Here is a 22432-nt window from a genome sequence, read left to right on the forward strand (position 1 = left end):
TCATGCATTTCGATGGCACATATGAGCCTCAGACCGCCGTCATGGGACCCCAAAGGTGTTGTACCAGATTCAGGATCGGGGACCCACTCCTCCCATCCAAGTACTAACCAGGCCTGACCCTGCTTAGCTTCCGAGATCAGACGAGATCGGGCGCGTTCAGGGTGGTATGGCCGTAGACCTGGGACCCACTCCTAAGGCTGGGTCTCTCTGGGGTGTGCGTGTCGAGGAGGGAGACTGCATGTGAGGCAGCGCCCTCGAGGATGACTCGGGGTGTTAGCAGCAGCATGCAGTGACTATTGGTTAGAAGGAGAAGAAAACCCCAGAGCATGCCACAGGCTCAAGAATCCTGAAGCTTACGTGGCTCTTGGGTCCTGACTGTCAATGCCGAGCTCCTCTTTCAGGTTCTACTGCCTTCCCTATCAGCTACCTTAAGATTCAGATACACAACCTTTCTTCCACATGGCAGAAACAGGTTCTCCTTCTTCTGTTGAGATGGGTGAATGTGGTTGGTTGTCCTCACACTGTGTCAATAGCCAGCGCAGAAGTGGTCCTGACCCCAGTGCCCAGAGAAGACTTCCTGGTGTGGTTTTAGAAGATGACTCACATGCCTGCCTCACACCATCTCCTTCTTGGAGGGCATCTTGTCCTCCTGGTCACCTCTGGTGTCAAGTAGAAATAGGGCTTCCCGGGTGGCTCAGTGGTAAAGATTCTGCCTGCCAATGCAGGAACAGCAGGAGATGCGGGTTCAATCCCTGGGTCAGGAAGATCCCCTGGAGGAGGAAATGGCAATTGTCTCTGGTGATATGTGGATTCATCAAAGCACTGTTATATACATGCTGCTTTGTGACTCCATCAGGATCGAGAGACACTCCGAGAGATGACGGGGAGGAGGTGGGAGGCAGAAAAGAGAAGAAATTCTTCCAGGGCTGCTGCATGGGGCTCAGGATTTTCCTTCCTTCCTGGTAAGATAAACTACATATTTCCTGCCACGAAAAATCTACCATTTAAGGTAGAGATTAAGATGGTTCTGCCCGCCTAAGATGCTTCACCTCCTTCTTTGTTATGGATCTAGGTCAATGGAAACAGGTTATGTGAGGGAAACCATCTCAAGGGAAGGAAAAGGTAATTGCCTGAGGTGGCCTGAGAAGAGAGAGAGTAACTGTAGACGGACATGCCAACCAATAAGACTAGTCTGGTCTCTTGTGTTACCCTTCCCAAATATAGCAGAGACTTTTTATAAAATCTTATCCTCTTTGTACTACAGATGTGTTCCTAAGCAATTCAAGGTGATTAAATTTTGTAAGCAAATAATGACAGACTTTCAAGGCATACAGAGAGTTTTTATTGAAAGAAACACTTAGTAAAGTTGAGGGTATCTTTGCAAACAAATAGCCACCAGATTTTTACTTATACCTGTGATTTTGGCGCCACACCTGCAATGAAAGATACTTTTAAGATGAATTTCACATGCAGTTCTGTCCATTTGGAATCTATCCTGAAACATATTTTCAAGCTAAATGTTTCTCTCTTCTTTTCACACCTAAGATGTTTAAAAGTGCAGAGACAGGGCATCTTAACAGTATTCTGTCCCTACCCTCTCTCCCCACCTCCACTCCCCCCTGCCAGTCTCTTCTGAAACCACAAAAGTTTGAAGCTGAGGGACATTAAAAACAGTCGTATCCCTTTCCTAACAACTGAAAAGTGCTGAGTCTCTCAGTTGTGTCTGACTCTTTGCAACCCTGTGGACGGTAGCCCGCCAGGCTCCTCCGTCCATGGGGATTCTCCAGGCAAGAATACTGGAGTGGGTTGCCATGTCCTTCTCCAACAACTGATAAACAAAGGGCCAAATATCATACTTATTTTTGTTTATATTTTCCACACTATCTCCAAAAAATGCTGGTGGGTGTTGAAGGAGGCTGTGTCATAGTGCAGTTCCTTGACAAGCCATTTCTTCCCATACCTGCCACCAAACCTTGGGGCTGAGCCAGCAGATTGTCACTGCTTATTCCTTATTCCACTGCTCTCCTGCCAGACGCTCTTATGTTGCTGCTTTCTAGGTTTCCCAACCCACTGATTATTTTGCATTTTGGATGATTTCTCTCCCAGCTGCCTTCATTTGCATTTTGCCTAAATCAAATCTCATTGTGATCATTTCTTTTCCTATTTCTAACCTCTTTAGATCCATCTGTGTTATTTCTCGGTCCCTCAATGATGTCTGCAGCACCCCCTAATTTGGCACCAACCAAAAATGTTATTAAATGTGTACGGCTTGTTCCCAGTTATTAATGAAGATGCTAAATAAAGCTAGAGCTAACAGCTACTTTGGAGCCTTCCATTAGCTGCATCCCCCACCTGATCCCCATAGACTCTGAGCTGTTTTTCATCTCTGGTTCTTGTTTATTAAAGTTCAGGCTTTTCAATCATACTGTTCTAGTTCCTTCTAGTGCCACCCAGAGCTCTTGTCACAGGAATGTTTCAAGGATACTGTTTTATATGCTTTATTAAGCTCCAGAGGTACAATAGCTACAGAAGTCATTGAGTCAAGAGTTTTAATTAGCAGTAAAATTTATAGTTTCATATGCCGGAGGAAATTTTTTGCCTTTTAAAAACTCTTTTGCAAGGCAAACACATTTGATTACCCTTTATCTTCTCCTATTTATTCTTTAGAGCTTTTTGTGTAAATCTGCTAGTTAATTCTCTTTGAATTTAAAGGTGCATAAACCATCATGTGCTGGTGAAGAACACAGGCTGTGAAAACGAAATGGCCCTTGTCATGAGAAACTTATGATCTGCTAGAGCAGGCTAGATTCATGTATAATGAAGAAGGACTCTATCCAGACGATGTGGCATTAAATTGCTTGAAAGCTTCAAACTGACTCTTAGGGCTGCAAAAATAGGAGTATGGGTTAGGGTATTAGGATAAAGCCTAATGCAGAAGGAAAGTTTTGAGCTGAAAACTCAAAAGGTGAAAAGGATTTACAATGGCAAGGAAGAAGCAGGGGAAGATAGGGAAACATTTGAGCAACAATAGAGAGAGAAGGGCTTCTCAGGTGGTGCTAGTGGTAAAGAACCCAACTTTGAAAGGGAGACGTAAGAGAGGCAGATTTGATCCCTGGGTTGGGCTTCCCTTGTGGCTCAGCTGGTAAAGAATCTGCCTGCAATGTGGGAGACCTGGGTTCAATTCCTGGGTTTGGAAGATCCCCTGGAGAAGGTAAAGTCTACCCATTCCAGTATTCTGGCCTGGAGAATTCCATGGGCTTGTCCATGGGATGGCAAAGAGTCAGACACGACTGAGCGACTTTCACTTCACTCACTTTGGGAAGATCCCCTGGAGGAGGGCATGGCAACCCACTCCAGTATTCTTGCCTGGAAAAATCCCATGGACTGAGGAGCCTGGCAGGCTGCCGACCATAGGGTCACACGAGTCAGACATGACAGAAGTGATTTAGCACAACACGGCACTGAGAGAGAAATGATTGTGATATACTGCATCGAGTCCCTGAGTAGTAGAACATCGGTCTGATTGAAGAAAAATCTGGTGTGGTGCATTGCAGATGTATGGCATCTCTCACCAGACTGTATGGCATCTCTCACCAGATGTGTCTGAGGCATCTCAGACCAATGTGCCTTGAATCAAAGTTGTTACTCCATCCTCTCCCCGAAACTACTCTCCTAGCTTTCCCCGTCAGAAATCTGGATGTCTTCCATGATTTCTCTAGCTCCCTAATCATCCCTCACCCTATATTTTAGCCCATCTCTTTAGGTTCTGCTGCACAGTTTTATCTTGTATCTTTATCTTCTCATGTTTGCCACTCTCTAGCTCAGCCTGGACTACTGCAAAAACCCCACACACGTGTCTTCCTCCTCCAGCACTTGCCCCCCTCCATACCGCAGCCACACAGAACTTACTGAAAATGAAACCACTCTCTAACAAGAAAAGAAAATCTTCGAGTGACTGAGCGGTGCCTTTGAAGTGAAACCCAACCTTGTTATCATGACAGTCAGGCTATTATACACCAATGCTTTTTCCACCCCACGTGGGTGCACTTCAATATAATTCTAATTCAATATAATTCTAATACTAACCACTCGCGTTGGCGTCAGATACACAAGGAGAGACACCACTTTGCTGACAAAGGTCCATCTAGTCAAAGCTATGGTTTTTTCCAGTAGTCATATATGGATGTGAGAATTGGACCTTAAAGAAGGCTGAGCACCAAAGAGTTGATGCTTTTGAACTGTGGTGTTGGAGAAGACTCTTGAGAGTCCCTTGAACAGCAAGGAGATCAAACCAGTCAATCCTAAAAAAATCAATCCTGAATATTCATTGGAAGGACTGATGCTGAAACTGAAGCTCCAATACTTTGGCCACCTGATGCAAAGAGCTGACTCATTGGAAAAGACCCTGATGCTGGAAAAGGTTGAGGGCAGGAAAAGAAAGGGAGGGGGCAGAGGATGAGATGATTGGATGGTATCACTGACTCAATGGACATGAGTTTGAGCAGACTCAGGGAGATAGTGAAGGACAGGGAAGCCTGGTGTGCTGCAGTCCATGGGGTCACAACAGGTCAGACTTAGTAACTTAGTCAAAAAACAACACAAGGGAAAGCCCCAGTCTTCCGTATGGGTGCTCCTACTTCATATGCCAGCCACAAGCAGGGGTCTCCAGGCCCCTCATACCTACAGATTCAGGGCTTCCCACAATTCCCTCAGGTTTAATAATTTGCTAGAAGAACTCACAGAACTAGAGAAAGGGCTATACTTGCTCTTACAGTTTTGTTATAAAGGGTACAAATCAGAACCAACCCAGTGGAACAGACACGCCGTGGGAGGTCTGGGAGGATTCCTCATGCAGAGCTTCCTCACCTCTCCCCATGGAGTCAGGGGCCTCACTTTGCCTGCCTATCCGTGGGTTCACCAGCCAGGGAGTTCCTCTGAACCTCAGCATCAGAGCTTTTACTGGAGTTTCATTACAAAGGCTTGGTTGGTTAAATCATTGGCCATGTTACCGAACTCTGTCTCTGGTCCCCTTCTCCTCCCGAAGTGCCAGCACTCTAATCACATGCTTGATCTTTCTGGTGACCAGCCCCAATCCTGAAGCTATCCAGTGGTCCCTACTGAGTCAACTAATGAATGCAGTAAAATCACTTCTATCGTTTAGGAAATTCCAACAGATTTTGAAGCTCTCTGCCAGGAACCACTGGGGACAGGTATATCTTTATTATATCGCAATACTTCTCAGATCTCATCTTGCACCACTCTTGCACCCCACCCATCAGACATGCCGGTCTTCTCTTAACTCCTGGGCTGTGCCAACTCCTTTCCTCTCCCTGAGACAATTCCTTTTTCCCTGTTTCATTCCCGCCCTATCTCCCCCAGCCTAAGAATATATGTCCAGTGCAGTGGACATGAACTTGGGCAAACTTCGGGAGATGGTGAGGGACAGGGAGGCCTGGCCGGCTGCAGTCCATGGGGTCGCAAAGACTCGGACACCACTGGGCGACTGAACAACAACAAGATTATCTGATTAGAAAGCCTTTGCCTATCTCAATGTCATCCTTTTATCTCCCCATACTTATCTGCTTCATGGGACTGATTCCAATCTGAAATGATTTGATTTGATTTATGTTTATGCCTCCATAAAATGTAAACTCCTTGATGACATAGCCTTGATGGTCTTGTTCCTTCTTTATCTTCTAGCACATACCAACATTCAGTAAATATTTGTCAAACTAAAGAAAGTGGGAAAGATAATAATCAGGCCAGTTGAAGTTATTTGATTGCTAAGAAGAAATGTTTAGGCTTGATGAGAAAAGTGATATGGTGAAGTTGTCAAATCAGAAGCAAGAGAGTGATAGATATTTGGGGAGAATGGGTATTTGAAGTGTGATCACACTTTATCAAATGTGTTGTGGAAGGGAAAGGACTAGAGGCAGGAGGCCCTTCCAGGGGTCCAGGTAAACTGATGGAAGTCTGAACAAGGGTGGTGGAGTAGGAATGGGGTGAAAGGGGGAAACTGAGGTTTTTTAAGAGAGATGCCCTTGACATTTTTTCTTTTTAGGTTTAACTTTTTATTTTGAAATAATTTCAAACTGACAAAAAAGTTGCAAAAACGTTATGAAGGACTCCTGTGTACCTTCACCCAGATTCACTCATTGTTAATATGTTGCTTCATTTGCCTTATTATTCTCTTTCTTTCTTTGTATATGTGTAGAGTATGCATTCTTCTGTGTTATTTTTTTCATGAATCCTTTGCAAGTAAGCTATCAACTTCATGCCTCTTCATCCCTAAATATTTCAGTGTGCATTTCCTAATGGGAAAGACATTTCACAGTAACACAATGCTTGTACCAACACCAGGGAATTTAATGTTGATACAGTACTGTATCCAGGGTTCTAGCCCAGGGACCAGTTCAAGATCCTACATGACAGTGAGTTGACCTGTCCCTTTAGTCCCTTTCATTTAGAATAGTTCCTTGGTCTTTGAAGTTAGACATTTTTTGAAGTATGCAGACCAGTTATTTTGCAGAATACTGCTTATTTTTGGTTTGCTCAAGTTTTCTCATAACTTAACTCAGATTGGGCACTTGGGGCAGGAATGCTACATTAATGATCTTGTGTTCTAGTATCAGACAAGAGGCCCATGATATCACTTTGTCATAATATTGGTGGTATGAACATAAATTGCTTAGCTAAGGTAGTGTCCACCCTGTTTCTTTATGGTAAGATTACTATGTTTCCATTGGTAATTAATGGGTAATTTATGCTGAGATCCTATGAGCCGATGTATTATGTTTTTTATTTTAATCAACCTTTTGATTTTAGTAATTTTAGCACACCTTGGTGAGTCTTGCCTGAATCGGTTATTGCCAAGGCACCTGCAAAATGGTGATTTTTCCATCTCCATTATTTCTTCTACATTTGTTGGTTGACATTTTACTTCTTATTTATTTATTGTGGGTTCCTGGGTTCTTATTTTATTAATCCATTCCTGTTAGTATGCATCTTAATGCACCCAAATTATTCATCAGAGTACCCCAGTTTGTTCAGTGGGAGCACTGCAGGTGAACTCCTGTGTCCTTTTGACAGGTCCCCGTCCTATTTTGGAGCAATCCCTTACTTTCCAGTGTCACAAAATATGCCAGGTTCCTTTTGTGCTTTCCCTGCCTTTGTCCTGGCACCAGCCATTCCACCGAAGAGTTCTGATTTGTTTTTAGTGGGGAATGGTATTTAAAAACCAAGATCTGGGAGTGAGGTGTGTCTATGGTGACTGGACTGTCATTGTCCTCCAGGTCCTTTCTTCCCTGAAATTTTGACTCATCGAGTGAGAGAGATCTAGGTTAGGAGACTAAACAATGGTCACCTCACAGACCAAAATCATCCAAAACCCAAACTGGAAAGATTCACAGAAGGCAAACTAGTCTACCAAGGTGCTGGTGCTAAGTCTGACTCTTTGCGACTGCATGGATTGTAGCCCGCCAGGTTTCTCTGTCCATGGGATTCTCAAGAATACCGGAGTGGGTTGCCATGCCCTCCTTCAGGGGATCTTCCCAACCCAGGGATCGAACCCACATCTCTTATGTCTCCTTGTTGGCAGGCGAGTTCTTTACCATTGAGCTACCAGAGAAGTCTACCAAGAGGACTACCCAAGCCATCTTAAAAATGTGTCTTAAAAATATGTCTTACACAAATATATTCTTTGTGTAAGAATTTAAATACTGGAGGAATAAAAGAAAACATGAGTCACCCCTGCTGTCTTTAAGTTTTGTCAGCAAACACTTTTTAAATGCTAAAACTGGTTTTTCAACATTCGCCTGGCTCCTAAAACTTCCCTAGGCTTAGCACCGCATGAGGGCCAGACAGCAGGTGGAGACTTGTTCTTTCGAAGCTGCAATTTGCCAGGTGGTGAAGGCTGATGCCAGGCCTTCTTGGGGACTTTCTAGGCCCTTCTTACAGATTGTCAGTGTTATCTGGAGGGAAATCAATACTGACCCAGTATCAACTGTGGGGAAAGCACCGAACGTTCTTCACTGTTTGAATAGTGCAGTGTTGTCATCTGAACTGGGGAAGATGAGGTTCAGACTTGGAGACTGAGATAAAGTCTGTTTCGAATGAGACTTCGGGTCCCTAAAGACTGGAGGCCCCAGCGTCTTTCCCTCTTTGACCCACTTGATAAAACGACTCTTTTCTCAGACAGGATGCCATTACTCACAAAGGACTCACACACATACATACACTCGACTCTAAAACTTGCCTGTTCAAAGCTGACATGTTGGCCCTACTTTCTTTTTCACTGCTGACTGGAAACGAAGGTGTATTATGAATACAAGTGGAATTACCTGGGGGTGTGTTTTGAGACCACCTGGTAAACTTTCCCTTTTGGAATTTTAAGCAGCCACACAATTGAATTAGCAGACAGAACAGCCACACGGGTGTCTGGTCAGAAGCAAGCATCTGTTTGCAGTTACTCTAGGGGAAAGGCAGCCAGTGATGCCAGTCTCGACAGGGAACTCTGCTCAATGTCACGTGGCATCATGGAGGGTGGGGGTGGTGGAGCTTGGGGGAGAATGGATGCGTGTATGTGTATGGCTAAGTCCCTTTGCTGTCCGCCTGAAACCATCACACTGTTAATCAGCTGTACTCCAATAGAAAATGAAAAGTTAAAAAAATGATTCTGGTCTTAGATCTGTTGACTGGGACAAGCTAAATGTTCACACCTGGCCTTCATCTTACTCCCAGAGCAAATGAGGTGGGCCTTAAAAGACAGGTTCCCCTACTGCCATTTAGAGGATTAGACTCAAGAATTTATTTTCAGTATAAAAGGAGGTTGGGAGAAAAGTAGTTCTGATAGAGCAGATTCTTTCTTATCTGCTTCAGTGAAGCTTTTGAGATTGATTACCTTTACTCGAGTCCCAGAGAACACGCAAAGGCTGAGTTTATGGAGAAATATCACCACAGGATCAATTTCAGTTTCTACAGTCTCAGCAGGGACCTGGTTAGGGATATTATCTATGATGGAGAGTGAAGTAATAAAGGTACAGGACCCAGGGTGGGTTTCAGCGAGGGCACTGTCAGTATACTTGAGTTGGGATTGGCTTATTAGTGCTCGTAAGAACAGAGATCGAAGAAGGGTGATATAAAGATGTTTCACTGACTGCCTTACTAGATGAATATTACTGCTTCATCATTTTTTCCTAACATGGGACTGGTGGCAGAAGGTGATTGTTTTGATTCCGGCATGCAGAAACTTAAAAATAATTTGTTACCCTCATATTACAGAAGAAAAACTTTATTATTTATAAAAATGTAGAAAATACAACAAACAAAGAAAAAAATTAAAAGTCATCCACTGCCCCTGCTTCCTAGGGAGAACAGCTATAAACAGGATGACACATATGTAAACATTTTTCTATGCTTAAATACATATTTTTATTAAGAATCCATTCATTCCTGTGTTCATGCTTATTTGTGTCTGACTCTTTGCGACCCCATGGACTGTAGCCCACCAGGCTCCCCTCTGTCCATGGGATTCTCTAGGCAAGAACACTGGAGTGGGTCACCATTTCCTCCTCCAGGGTATCTTCCTGACTGGGAGGGCCAAATCTGTGTCTCCTGTGTCTCCTGCATTGGTAGGGGGATTCTTTACCTGTGAGCCACCAGGGAAGCCCAGTGTATTCATTAATCTATCTCTTATTTTCTTTCTACCTCACCTGTCCATGTCAGTACTACAGTATACATTTTTTGTCAGTTTTTTTAAAAGATTTTTTTGGTGTGGACCATTTTTTAAAGTCTTTATTGAATTTGTTACAATATTGCTACTATTTTATGTTTTGGTTTTTATTTTTGGCCCCGAGGCATGGGGGTTCTTAGTTCACCTGCCAGGGATCAAACCCATACCCCCTGCATTAGAAGTCTTAACCACTGGACCACCAGGGAAGTCCCTTTTTGCTAGTTTTGAAATACAAAACCAACAGATGCTCTTGTTAAAAATTTCTGAGTATAGAATAAAAAGTACTTCTCCTATTTTCCAGTCTTCCTTCCTTGACATAACCCTAAGACTGTGTACTTCATGTTTCTCTCCAGAAAATTTCTGTGGACACACACACACACACACAAATATTATTCAATTAATGAATGTATCACAAGGTAGTAAGTAAAACTCTGTTTTGTGGAAAATCAGGGTTTTTCCAAGTTCGGTGAACATCTTTGTGATTAAGCATTTGCACACAGCCATGATTGTTTCCCTAAGATAAACTCCAGAAAACAAATTGCACTATTTTAGCATGTCTGATACGTGCAGTGCATTCACCATTCACATGATTTATGCCAGTTTCTCAGTGTCATCCATAAGCAACTTTGACTTTTTAAAAATCTTTAAAAGTATAACACATATAGAAAAGTGTCCAAGTCATGGGTTAAGCCTGCCCTGCCCAATATGGTAACCACCAGCCACACATGGCAGCTGAAGTGTGTGACACTAGAAATGTGGATGGTCCAAATTGAGGTGTGCTGGAAGTGTAAAATACCCAGTTTCAAAAGAACTGGTCCAGAAAAAAGTCCTGTGAAATATTTCATTAATGATTTTATGCTAATAATATATTGAATGACATGTAGTCATGATGTAGTCTGTTTAGTAAAAATATATGAGTAAAACTTACTTCATTTGTCTAATTTCACTTTTTTAGTGTAGTTACTAGGGAAATTCAAGTCACATGTGTGGCTTGCACTGTATTTGGACAGCACAAAGTAGGGCATCGTACGGATCCTTAGATAATAAACCTGCCACAGAGGGATGCACTCCTGATAAGCTCTCTTCCTCTCCTGCTCCTCCCACCCCACATCCACCTGTGCCTCAGTTATAGCCAGCACTCTTAGAACTAATGTAGCCCCCTTCACCACCAAAAATCCTCTATCAGGTTCAGTTCAGTTGCTCAGTCGTGTCCGACTCTTTGCAACCCCATGGACTGCAGCAGGCCAGGCTTCCTTGTCCATCACTAACTCCCAGAGCTTGCTCAAACTCATGTCCATAGAGTCGGTGATGCCATCCAACTATCTCATCCTCTGTCATCCCCTTCTCCTCCTGCCTTCACTCTTTCCCTCTGTCAGGAATGATCAGTAAACATGTGGTGAGTGCCCACTTTTGAAGATAATGGGGTATTAGGACTGTAATCTACCAAAACCGACTGGGAAGTACAAGCTCTAAGTTGCATCATTTGTTAATTGATTGGTGAGAAAGGTATTTAGACTTCAGGAATTGCTGCTGGATTCAACATCATGCTCCTGCTAAAATGTCCACACAGAGCATGGGCAGACGGAATATGCAGACTTGATGGACAGTTCATCGATGGAAGACCGCCGTCTCTCATCAGCCCTCAGCTTGCACTTCCTCACTTATTGATTGTACCAGACACACCCTTGCTGCACACACCTTTTCATCAAACACGAATGCTGTTCCCACGTTGGCTTCCACACCCAACCACTTCAGGGTGGAAACAAAATGCAGGAAGGTAGGAAGAAAAAGCCCTAGGGATTAGCGTGTGACTCTTGCTTCCTTTCTGCCCTATTGTTGGCTTATGTCTTGTTCTTTGAGTCACTCTTTCATTGGACTCAATTTTAGAGTAAAAAATAAATAAAAGATTTTTCAAAGTACATCATAAAGTATTTGGGCTCGATTGTATGCTCAATTATTTGGAATGTGGCCAAAATCCTTGCTTCATTCCATTGCTTCACTCAGAGGAGCTTCTGTAGGGAAGGTCTCCAGGTGAGAGGAATTAAAAAAACATCTCTGCTCCAACTTGTCCTCATTATCACTCTTTTGTTGTTGTTATATCTTGCTTAATTTTATAAGAATAATGTTTCTAGCCCTTTGGAGCCCTCCACTTAGTTTTTATAAAATTGCATTGTAATAAATTCAAGAGTCAACATAACCTTTTAACAAGAAAAATGAGACTTAGCTTTCAAAGATTCCCTCTCCCCTGAACTTGAAGGATAAGGGAAATATCTTGTTGAATGAGTGTGAACTAAGAACCGAAAGAGCTCCATCTTTGTTCCGTGATTGGTTTGACTTACTAGATGAACTTGAATACATATCTTCTAAGCCTTAATTTCGTGAACTGGGGACAGAGTGTTGCCCCTCCTTCCTATATTCAGATGGGTTTGCAATAAAAGCAATAAATTGGATGAAAAAGTAATAAATTATTCCCCAGGCTGCAGTCATCTTGACATTTGCAATTCCTTCCTGACTCCAGATTCTGTGATGATAAATAATGAATGCTTTCACTCTTTCCAGCCACTGTGTTTCAACACATTGGTAAAATTTAAAGACCTCTTTCTTATCACAGTAAGCCAAGCTATAATTTTCACCTTACACAGACTTCTAAGCACCTTTTTTCCCTCTTTGTATTCAAAGCTGAGCATATACTTCTTAAGGTCTTTCTACTTTCCCTGTTTGTCCCATTACCCAAGTGTTAAGCAAATTTTTAGTTATAAGATAAACAAGATCAAATCACCTTCCAACAGCACTGGGTGAGCCAGACATACACACAAACATACACAAAACTCCATAAATCCTTTTCTGATTAAAAGAACTGTTAAAACTTTGAGAATAAAGCAATTCTCTCTCTTATCATCATTAGGAAGAAGCCAATATCTGTGAAATGACAGATTCCTAATGAAAGCATGACTCAGTACTGAATAATACAGTATAAAACATTATTATCTCTTTTTAAAGGGCTTATACACTATATACATTTGTTTTTATTTTCAGATTACAGTTGACCCCTGAATAACTCGGAGGTTAATCCACCTATAATTTTTCTTTGAATTTTCCTATCTGTGGTTCCTTTACATCCTCAGAGTCACCCAACCTCAAACCATGAAGTGCTATAGCATTTCCTATTGAAAGATATCTGTGTAGAAGTGGACCTGTGCAGTTCAAACCCATGTTGTTCAAGGGTCAGCTGCGATTTTCCTATCAAAAATGCTACTTCCCGACTTAATTTGCCATTCTCAACGTTTTGAAAGCATTATCAAATAAGAGCAAAATAGAGTATAAACTGAAAAAAATCTATAGATCTCTCTGGCCCATGGCTATAGCTAAGGTTTCATTAACAGTTTGAGCTGAAATACTTCCTCGGATAGCTCACCTAGGACCTCCAGACCCTGACACTGTCTCCTGTCATGAGGTCAACAGCTGATCGCCCATGTGTGCCCAAGCCCCGCCTCCATCTGTGGGTTTGGCAGAACCTGCTGGACTCCGATGTGTCTGCTTCTTTGGGCACCAGAATCTCTCATGGGATTCCAGTGAGTGCCGCCTGCCTCTCCACCTGGGATGCTGCCAAGCAGACCAGATTCCTCAAAGAGCCAAGTCCCCTCCCTTCCTGTCTGTGACAAACTATTAGAGCAGTCCTCAGACAATATTATTTGTGCCTTGGCATTTTGCAGAGATTTGGTGAAGTAGCTCTTTGGGTTTTTATTTACTGACTTTCTATTCTCTGGTGTGTTGGACAGGAAGCCCATTGAAGAGAAGGAGGAAGGACAGAGAGAGTCAGGCCAACAACTAACCCCCTTCTATACTCAGGGTTGCTCCTCTCCTTGAGGATGAATGTCTCTTTTCTGGACATGAATGATCTCCCAGTGGGCTTCAGTAGTCCCCACCAGAACTTTCTTCTGACTTCCTTACTAGTTCACTCAACAAGCTGGAACCTCCTACAGTGGGCACACCCTAATTCCCTGGTGGCTCAGTCAGTAAACAATCTGCCTGCAATGCAGGAGACCTGGGTTCAATCCCTGGATGGGGAAGAACCCCTGGAGGAGGGCATGGCAACCCACTCCAGTATTCTTGCCTGGGGAATCCCATAGACAGAGAAGTCTGGCAGGCTGCAGTCCATAAGGTCTCACAGAGTTAAACATGACTGAAGTGACTTAGCACACACACAAGGACAAGCTAAGATGCCTACTAAGTGAGAATCCCCTGCACAGAGGAGTCTGTGCTGCAGTCCATAGGGTTACATAGAGTTGAACATGACTGAAACGACTTAGCACACACGCAACGACAAGCTAAGATGCCTACTAAGTGAGGATGTATTTTTGTTTGGATGAAAATCATCCCAAACCAACCCCCGGGGACTGAACTTGAGGTTGAGAGACTGTGAGTTGAGGATGGGCGCAAGTCTGCCAGTGGTGAGGATGGAAGTGGGGGTGGGAGTAGGCAGGGGGGTGGGGGAAATTGGGGAACTTTCAGGAAACGCCGGGGTGCTTGATCCCTTCACTCAGGTCTGCCTTCTCCCTGCAGAACGACATCTTTGAGTGGTCGAGGGACCACCGAGTCCATCACAAGTACTCGGAGACGGACGCTGACCCGCACAATGCCCGCCGGGGCTTCTTCTTCTCCCACATCGGCTGGCTGTTTGTCCGCAAGCATCGGGACGTCATTGAGAAGGGGAGGAAGCTTGACGTCACCGACTTGCTGGCTGACCCCGTGGTCCGGTTCCAGAGAAAGTAAGTGAGCATTCACCATCAATATCCCTGAGGGACAGGATCCAGAGACAGAGCCCAGTGGGGTGTAATAATATCCCCAGGCAGTTCCCCTGCAGATTGGATCTTCTTGTTAGGGTCGCTCTCTGTGGATTCATTCCCTTTTGATCATGATGTTTTTCCCCTGCTCACACATTTGTTTTGAATTTGACCTTGATTTTGAAATAGAGTTCCTGTAAGCTCACTTGTCATTTCTTTCCGACCCATCTGCGTGGCTGATTTCATGGAATGTCTCTGTTGTTTTCCTCACTTGCTCGTCCGAGCTTCCCTGGGCTGGCGAGGAGGGCAGAGAGGATTTGCTTTATTTTAGTGACATACTGGACTCCAGTGGGACTGGCCTCCCTCTCCGTCCCCTGCTCTGTTCTCCCGGAATCCTCTCCTAGTGAAGTCTCCCCTCCCCCACTCCTGGAACTGTTAACACCAGAAGGTTTCTGTGCAGAGAAAACATGACCGGGTAACAAAGAGCCTCAAAATGCTTGTGTGCGTGCACGGTGTCAGCTGAGCGGTTTCAGCCCGTCAGCGTTTACAGGGTGAATCTCCTTTCAACAACCCCCCGGTGACAGCCTGCCTGTCACTGTGCTGCAAGTGGGGAGCATCCAAGGTTCACATTTCCACTAGGAAGCCGGCTTGGGCTGCATCCATGTTGCTCTAGATCTGCAGAGTGGGCCGCAATGCGTTAGTCTTAGTTGCTCAGTCATGTTCGACTCTTTGCGACCCTGTGGACTGTAGCCCACCAGGCTCTTCTGTCCATGGGATACTCCAGGCAAGAATACTGGAGTGGGTTGCCATTACCCTCTCCAGGGGTTCTACCCGACCCAGAGATTGAACCCAGGTCTCCGGCATTGCAGGCAGATTCTTTACCATCTGAGCCACCAGGGAAACTCATGTTGGTTTAGATCAGCAGAGTTGGCCACAATGAGAGCACTTATAAATAGGTTCCTTGCCCCCAAAACAATAGATTTATGTGCAAAGAGAGATGACTTGAGGATGGCATTCTAGTGAGGGTCTTGAGATGGTATGGTGGACAAATGGTCCCTGGAGACCATCTCCACTGACAGGCAGGAATCATTTGAAGCATTCTGTCAAACAGAATCTCCTGATAATGGAAATGGAGTCTGTACCTTTGAGGCAAAGTTCCTTGCATGAGAGGAAGTATGGCTTAGAAATGTGCCCCTTTGATCCTTAGCCTCTCTTCTCACGTCGAAGATGGTGGTGAGAAAAGGGAGGGTGGAAGAGACAGATTGCACAGACCTGCACTTGAGCACCTCCACATCCTTGCAAAAGAGTTGACTGCTCTCAGGGCTCATTTGTGGCTGTAGGATGGGGGTAACAGTAGTACCTGTCTCTTACAGTTTTTGTGAGGACATAATGAAAACAAAAAGGATGGGAAATGCCTGGCACACAATGATAGACTCGTGATGACTCATGTCCTAGGCAGGAGCTACTCCAGTCCACCCCCTGCTTCCACGGCCTTAGTTCCCCAACCAGGGATCAAACCCGTGTCCCCTGCATTGGAAGGCTAATTCTTAATCACAGGACCGCCAGGGAAGTCCGCTAATCTCTGCTTCTGTTGGCTTCACCTCCGGGTCTTCTTTGTCTCCTCCAGACAGTTCTTTCAGGTGGACACAACCAGTATCAATAGCCAAAAGTTTTATAGCAGAAAATAATAAGATGCTTTCAATTAAATGACTTCTTGATTCTGATTTTTTAACATGAGAGTAAAATAGGAAAACCTGCAGAATTCAGAGAAGTAGAAAGAAAATCACCCATAGTTCTAACACATAAACACAACCACAGTTTAGATTCTATAATATCTTCTACATTTATGCTTACATTTGACATATTTTTACATGGTGAAAGTCATACTGCTTATGTAATTTTATGTCTTGCCTTTTAACTTCAGATTATGTTGTAGGCACCATTATAAAAGGCTTCACGGGTTCACTGTTTGAGTGTCAGTTTATTTAACCATCACTCCACGACAGGAAATGTATGTCGTTTCTAATTTTGTGATATAAATGATGTTGCTATACAATTAGTAATGCTTTGGGACAATCAGACCTGAGATTAATTTGAAGAGCTCAGATGAGAAGGCAGAGGATCTTCTATTTTATTCATGAGAATATTCATGAGCCGAGTATAATAGTGTGGTTTCTCTGACCATAAAAATGGAAAAATTTTTTCAAGTTTTCTCTTTTAAACAATGTGGTAATCTGATTCATTAGGTGTATACTCATGGTACATGTGTCCAAAGACTATTTCTAAAGGCAGGCAGAAGAACAAAGACTATTTCAGCATATTCCCTGAATAGATGTCTGAGAACATCTTTCATCACCAGTTCAGTGACTGAAGGACTGTAGTATCAGAAACCATTCATTCACAGTATCATTTCATATATCATTGAGCTCCTGCTGGAAGTCAGAGCTGAGGATATAGTCTGAAAGATTGGTCTCAGTTTCCCCAGAATTTGCAGACTAACAGGGAACCCACAAATTAACTTACAGATAATTATACTGTAGAAGGAGGAGAACGATATATAATAGAGTAGAGTAAGGCACCATGGGAACACAGAGAGGGGTCTCCTAGCCCACCCTGCAGACTGGAAGGAAGTAACTCCCAAGCCAAGACCTGAAGGATGAGAAGTTAGATAAGGATGGGGGCAAGAATATTTATTATGTCTGTCACTTCATAGAACTCTATAGAGCCCTTGAGTTTTAGAGCTTTTTACAAATCAGTTAACCCCTGCCTTCCATTTTTCCTATGAGAAAACGGATAAACAAAATGTAAATAGAAAGTTGGGAATAGAAGTACTGTCAGTCTGTTTGCGCTACTATAACAAAAATACTGACGACCAGGTGGCTTACACAACAGACATTTATTTCTCACAGTTTTGGAGGCTGGGAAGCCCAAGATCAAGGCACCAGAAGATTTGGTATCCGGTGAGAGCCTGCTTCCTGGTTCCTAGATAGTTGTTGTCTTATGTCCTCATAAGGCAGAAGGGGCAAGAGAGCTCTCTGGGGTCTCTCTCATAAGAGCCCTGATTCTGTCCATGAGGGCTTCACTTTTATGACTTATTCACCTCCCGAAGCCCGTCATTGCCTTGAGGATTCAATTTCAACATAGGAAGTTCATTGTTCAGTCGTGTCCAACTCTTTGTGACCCCATGGATTGCAGCCCACCAGGCTCCTCTGTCCATGGGATTCTCCAGGCAAGAGTACTGGAGTGGGTTGCCATGCCCTCCTCCAGGGCATCTTCCTGACCCAGAGATTGAACCTGCATCTCCCGCAGCACCTGCATTGCAAGCAGGCTTTTTACCACTGAGCCACCAGGGAAGCCCTAAGACCCGATGCAGCCCCATAAATAAATAAATAATAATAATAAAAGAATCACTGAACTACAGCAAGAGAGCTACATTCATGAAGCCAGCTTTACCAGTCCTGTCATTCAGGCCCCATAGAGGACGTAGGTTCCTTAAGGAGTGAGTCCTTGCTCATGGGGGTGGGAGCTGGAGCAGTGGGTCCCATCACGGGTGGCATGGCCATATCGGGTCCCAGACCTTGCTGTTCTGTGCCAAGTGGGAGGGGCATCTTGAAAAACAGAAGAAGTTGCTCACTCGTAGCCCAGTCTTGTGCCATGTCAGCAGCACTCCTTAGAGAGTCCCTCTCCTGGACAGAATTCCCATCCCCTCTGGGGTCCTCTGAGGGCAACAGTCCTTGTTCCAGTTTTAGTGGCCGGGATTTGCCACTGATTCCACTGCCTCCTGGAGAGCAATATTTGTGCAAAGAGACCTAGCTAAACACTTGGAGAGTTTTCTCAAACAGGCAAATGTGTAAATGACAGAGACCCAGGATTTAGAGACTCCTCCTTCACTCAGAAGGTTTCCCAGGTGGCACAATAGTAAAGAATCCACCTGTCGAGCAGGAGACTCGGATTCAATCCCTGGGTTGGAAAGATTCCCTGGAGAAGGAAATGGCAACCCACTCCTTATTCTTGCCTGGAGAATCCCATGGACAGAGGAGCCTGGTGGGCTACAGTCCGTGGGGTCCCAAAGACTGAGATATGATTTAGCGACTGAGCGCACACACACCTTCAATCAGAACACGAGCACTGATAATTTTCGTTTTATTTAATTTATTTTTTTGACCACTGTGTGCAGCATGTGGGATCTTAGTTCCCCACCAGGGATTGAACCAATACCTCCTGCAGTGGAAGTGTGGACCACCAGGGAAGTCCCCTAGCATTAATATTACAGTTGATGGAGCCACTGTGCTTGATCATCCCAATGACAACCCATTAAAAGAAAAGCTTGCCTGAGAGCCAAGCGTGCTCAGCTTTCCATTATACAGTCTAATAAAAGAGAGAAAATAGAGGCCTTAAGGGTAATAGGGCTTCCCTTGTGACTCAGCTGGTAAAGAATCTGCCTGCAATGTGGGACACCTGGGTTCCATCCCTGGGTTGGGAAGATCCCCTGGAGAAGGGAGAGGCTACCCACTCCAGTATTCTTACCTGGAGAATTCCATGCACTCTATAGTCCATGGGGTCACAAAGAGTCGGACACGACTGAGCAAATTTCACTTAAGGGTAATAGGAAAGTGGCACAGTTGTTTTAGTTCCAAACTTTTCCTCTAAGAGGTCATTCTACCAAGGTGATTACAAGCAGGTAGCTGGACAACTTCAGGTTTCGCTCTGTTGTCAAGTTGTGAACGCCGAAAGGGCAGGCATTAGGAGATGAGAGGGTGAGAAGCCCATGGTATCACATTTAGGTCATGGTGGTTCGGGTCCCTGCCTGGCTCCTGTGCCTTCAAGAGCTGTGTTTGTCCTCGCAGGGCAAGAAGATCACAGAGCACAAGGGCTTGCCACCTGGAACCTCCTTCCACTTCTAGACCTTGCCTCAGGGTCCTAGGATCCTGGAATTCCCTGTCCAAGTGTCTCTGAGCTCACTTTCAGAGTCTGCACCAGCCTCTTCTAGGCTCTGTCCTCCTGAAGGGAAGTGCGTGCGCCCTAGACCCAGAGTGGCCGAGGGGCCGTGTTGGCCTGGGGAGGAACTTAGACACCTGGGCCTGGATTTCCACACAAAGAAGACAGGCGTGGGAAGAAAAGGGGCTCAGCCACAGCTAAGGGCCCCCACCTCTTCTCTTGGCCTGGACCCTGAAAATGTTGGGGGTGAGCCTAGAAAGGGCTACTCATCAGGTTGACAGTGGGTCTGTCAGGTGGGAATTGTGTTTGTCTTAAGGTAGAAGTTCGTTTCTCTCACATAGGAGAGAATTGTACAGGTCCAGGTTATGGCAGCCATACAGGGCCAGGAGAGGACTGGATTCTTTCATCTTTCTGCTCCGTCCTTAGCTGTGACTTCCCATGTTTCATTCTGTGGTCCAGGGTTACCACTGGAGTTCCACCGAAAGGAAGGTGGGGTGGGGATGGGATTGTGCTATGTTTACCCCTCAGTCATGTCTGACTCTCTGTGGCCCCATGCACTGTAGCCCGTCAGGCTTCTCCATCCGTGGGATTATCCAGCCTAGAATACTGGAGTGGGTTGCCATTTCCTCCTCCAGGAGATCTTTCCAACCCAGGGATTGAACCAGTGTCTCTTGTAGTCTCCTGCATTGGCAGGAGGGTTCTTTATCATTGAGCCACCTGGGAAGCCCTTAGAAGAGATGAAAATGTGTAAATCTTGCCATTTCAGGAAGAAAGGCATTTGAATCTTTTTGAGGTTGATTTCACTTCAATTTGTCTCCTGATTTGTTATCATTTGTCTTTTTTTTTCTTTTTTCCTTTTTAAAGGACAAGCACCAAATCTCTCAATGATACTGTCCTTCTTATGACTTTATTTTAGTCCTTTCTGTGTAAACCCTAAGTGTATTTCTCTGTTGCATGACTAAGACAGAGCAGTCAGACAACAAGTCTACAATTGACTTATCTTCACTTCTCTATCCTTAAAACTTCATCTTCCACTTGGGGGATTCCCCAGGTGGGTGGGGTGAGTCAGCTGGGAATTAACAATCAGCTTGGTTCCATCTCTGTTGACCAAATCCATTGCTCTTTGGTTCTGGCTCCATGCTGGGTCTTGGGGAGTCTCTCTCCACCCTGAGTTCTTTTGCCTTGCAGCCCTACTCTTAACTGTTGCTAGAGTGATACAACAATTCTTGTCTAGAATTTAGTGACTTTGAATGGCTGAGCACATTGGTTGGCTAATTGTATTTTGTGGAAAATTCTATAGAAATTACCCCCAAAGGAGAGATTCTAGATAATGAGACATTCAAACATCCAAACATGGATGAGATGTTGGGGACAGAGTCTTTCAAGCATAAACACCCTCTGCACTCCCTTGCTCATCAGTCACTTGTGGTTTGAGCACTGCTTGTCTCTCTTGGGTCCTTGATGGTCTTGCAAGAGCTGAATCAAACTGTCCCCAGGGTGAGCATCACTCAGCCATGCTATACGCAGAGCCCAGCTCTTGGGCATCGTCTCTGCCCACTCACACCTCGATAATGAAAGTCTTTGGACGTTCCCCTGTGGTTCAGTGGCTAAGACTTTGAACTCCCAATGCATGGGGGCCAGGTTTGATCCCTGGTCAGAGAACTAGATCCTGCATGCTGCAGCTAAGAGTCCACACACAACCAGAAGATCCCACATGCCTCAAGGAAGATTGAAGATCCTGAGTACCACAGCTAAGACCTGGCACAGCCAAATAAAGAAATATTAAAAAATAATGGAAGCCATGAGGCACATGGGCTTCCCTCATGGCTCAGATGGTAAAGAATCTGCCTGCAATTCAGGAGAACCTTGGTTTAATCCCTGTGTTGGGAAGATCCCCTGGAGAAGGAAATGGCAACCCACTCCAGTATTCTTGCCTGGAGAATCCCATGGACAGAAGAGCCTGTCGGGCTACAGTTCATACGGTGGAAAAGAGTTGGACACGACTGAGTGACTAATACACGTATGAGACACGTGGCGTTTCTCAGGGCAGCCAGCCTCCTTTTCTTTTCTACATGTATCGCTTTTCATTCAACCATGAATGAGCATTCGGTGCATACCAGGCTCTGCTGTAGATGCTGGCAATGGATCAGGAACAAGAGAACCAGATTCTGGACAGAACTTGCTCTTTCTGTCTAGAGCCTGATTTGGGTTTGGGAAAGTGAGAAAGGAAGCCTCGCCAGGCATCCGCCCATGGCCTGACTGGGGTCTCTCGCCATGGATGCCTTGGCTGCTCCTGGTTCCACCTCTCCTGTTACTCAGGCCTGTCCCCTGAAGCTGTTTCCAGTTCATGCCATCTTGTTGATGGGCCTCTTACCATCTTGGCTGTCTTTGTCTCTTTCCCTGCCAGGGGGCTTTGTTCCTTGGTGCCCTTCTCTGCACAGGGACATTTTTCCCTCTTCTGTCACACAGTGTTCTCACGTCTTTGTTGTTCCCCATGTCTTCCTCTCCCCCAGCCTCTTGAGAGAACAAAAGCCATTCAGCCTATTGCTCAGATGTTTTATTTTGATGGCATGAGGGTTTTGTCCTCTTATTTCCCCTCCTGGCTCCATCATCTTGCTCAGGTTTATTATTTTCACATGTTCGTTGTCTATGTAAACGTTCCTTTTCCTTGAATCTTTTCTTCCACTTGAGTGCTCAGTCGTGTCTAACTCTTTGTGACCCCACAGACTGTAGCCTGCCAGGCTCCTCAGTCCATGGAATTTTCCAGACAAGAATACTGGAGTGGGTGGCCATTTCCTCCTCCGGGGAATCTTCCCAACTCAGGGATCAAACCCACATCTTTTGGGTTTCCTGCACTGGCAGGGAATTCTTTACCACTAGCGCCACCTGGGAAGCCCTGTGAGAGACAGCCTATCTCTGGATAACAGCTTGGGCCCTGGAAGCTTCTCTCCATCTCTGTCCTCACTTTAAAACTGTCACA

The 22432-nt window shown here is 44.8% G+C and overlaps 1 protein-coding gene across 1 annotated transcript in view; it reads left to right on the forward strand.

The window, feature by feature from the left end:
- SCD5 (stearoyl-CoA desaturase 5) overlaps positions 1-22432 on the forward strand; it is a 165664-nt gene that overhangs the window by 106673 nt on the left and 36559 nt on the right. Inside the window, exon 3 of the mRNA XM_061145694.1 lies at positions 14294-14499. Coding sequence (XP_061001677.1) covers positions 14294-14499 — 206 coding nt within the window. The remainder of the gene's footprint in view (positions 1-14293; positions 14500-22432) is intronic.

This window comes from Dama dama, chromosome 6 (genome assembly GCF_033118175.1).
Source record: "Dama dama isolate Ldn47 chromosome 6, ASM3311817v1, whole genome shotgun sequence".
Taxonomy (NCBI): Eukaryota; Metazoa; Chordata; class Mammalia; order Artiodactyla; family Cervidae; genus Dama; species Dama dama.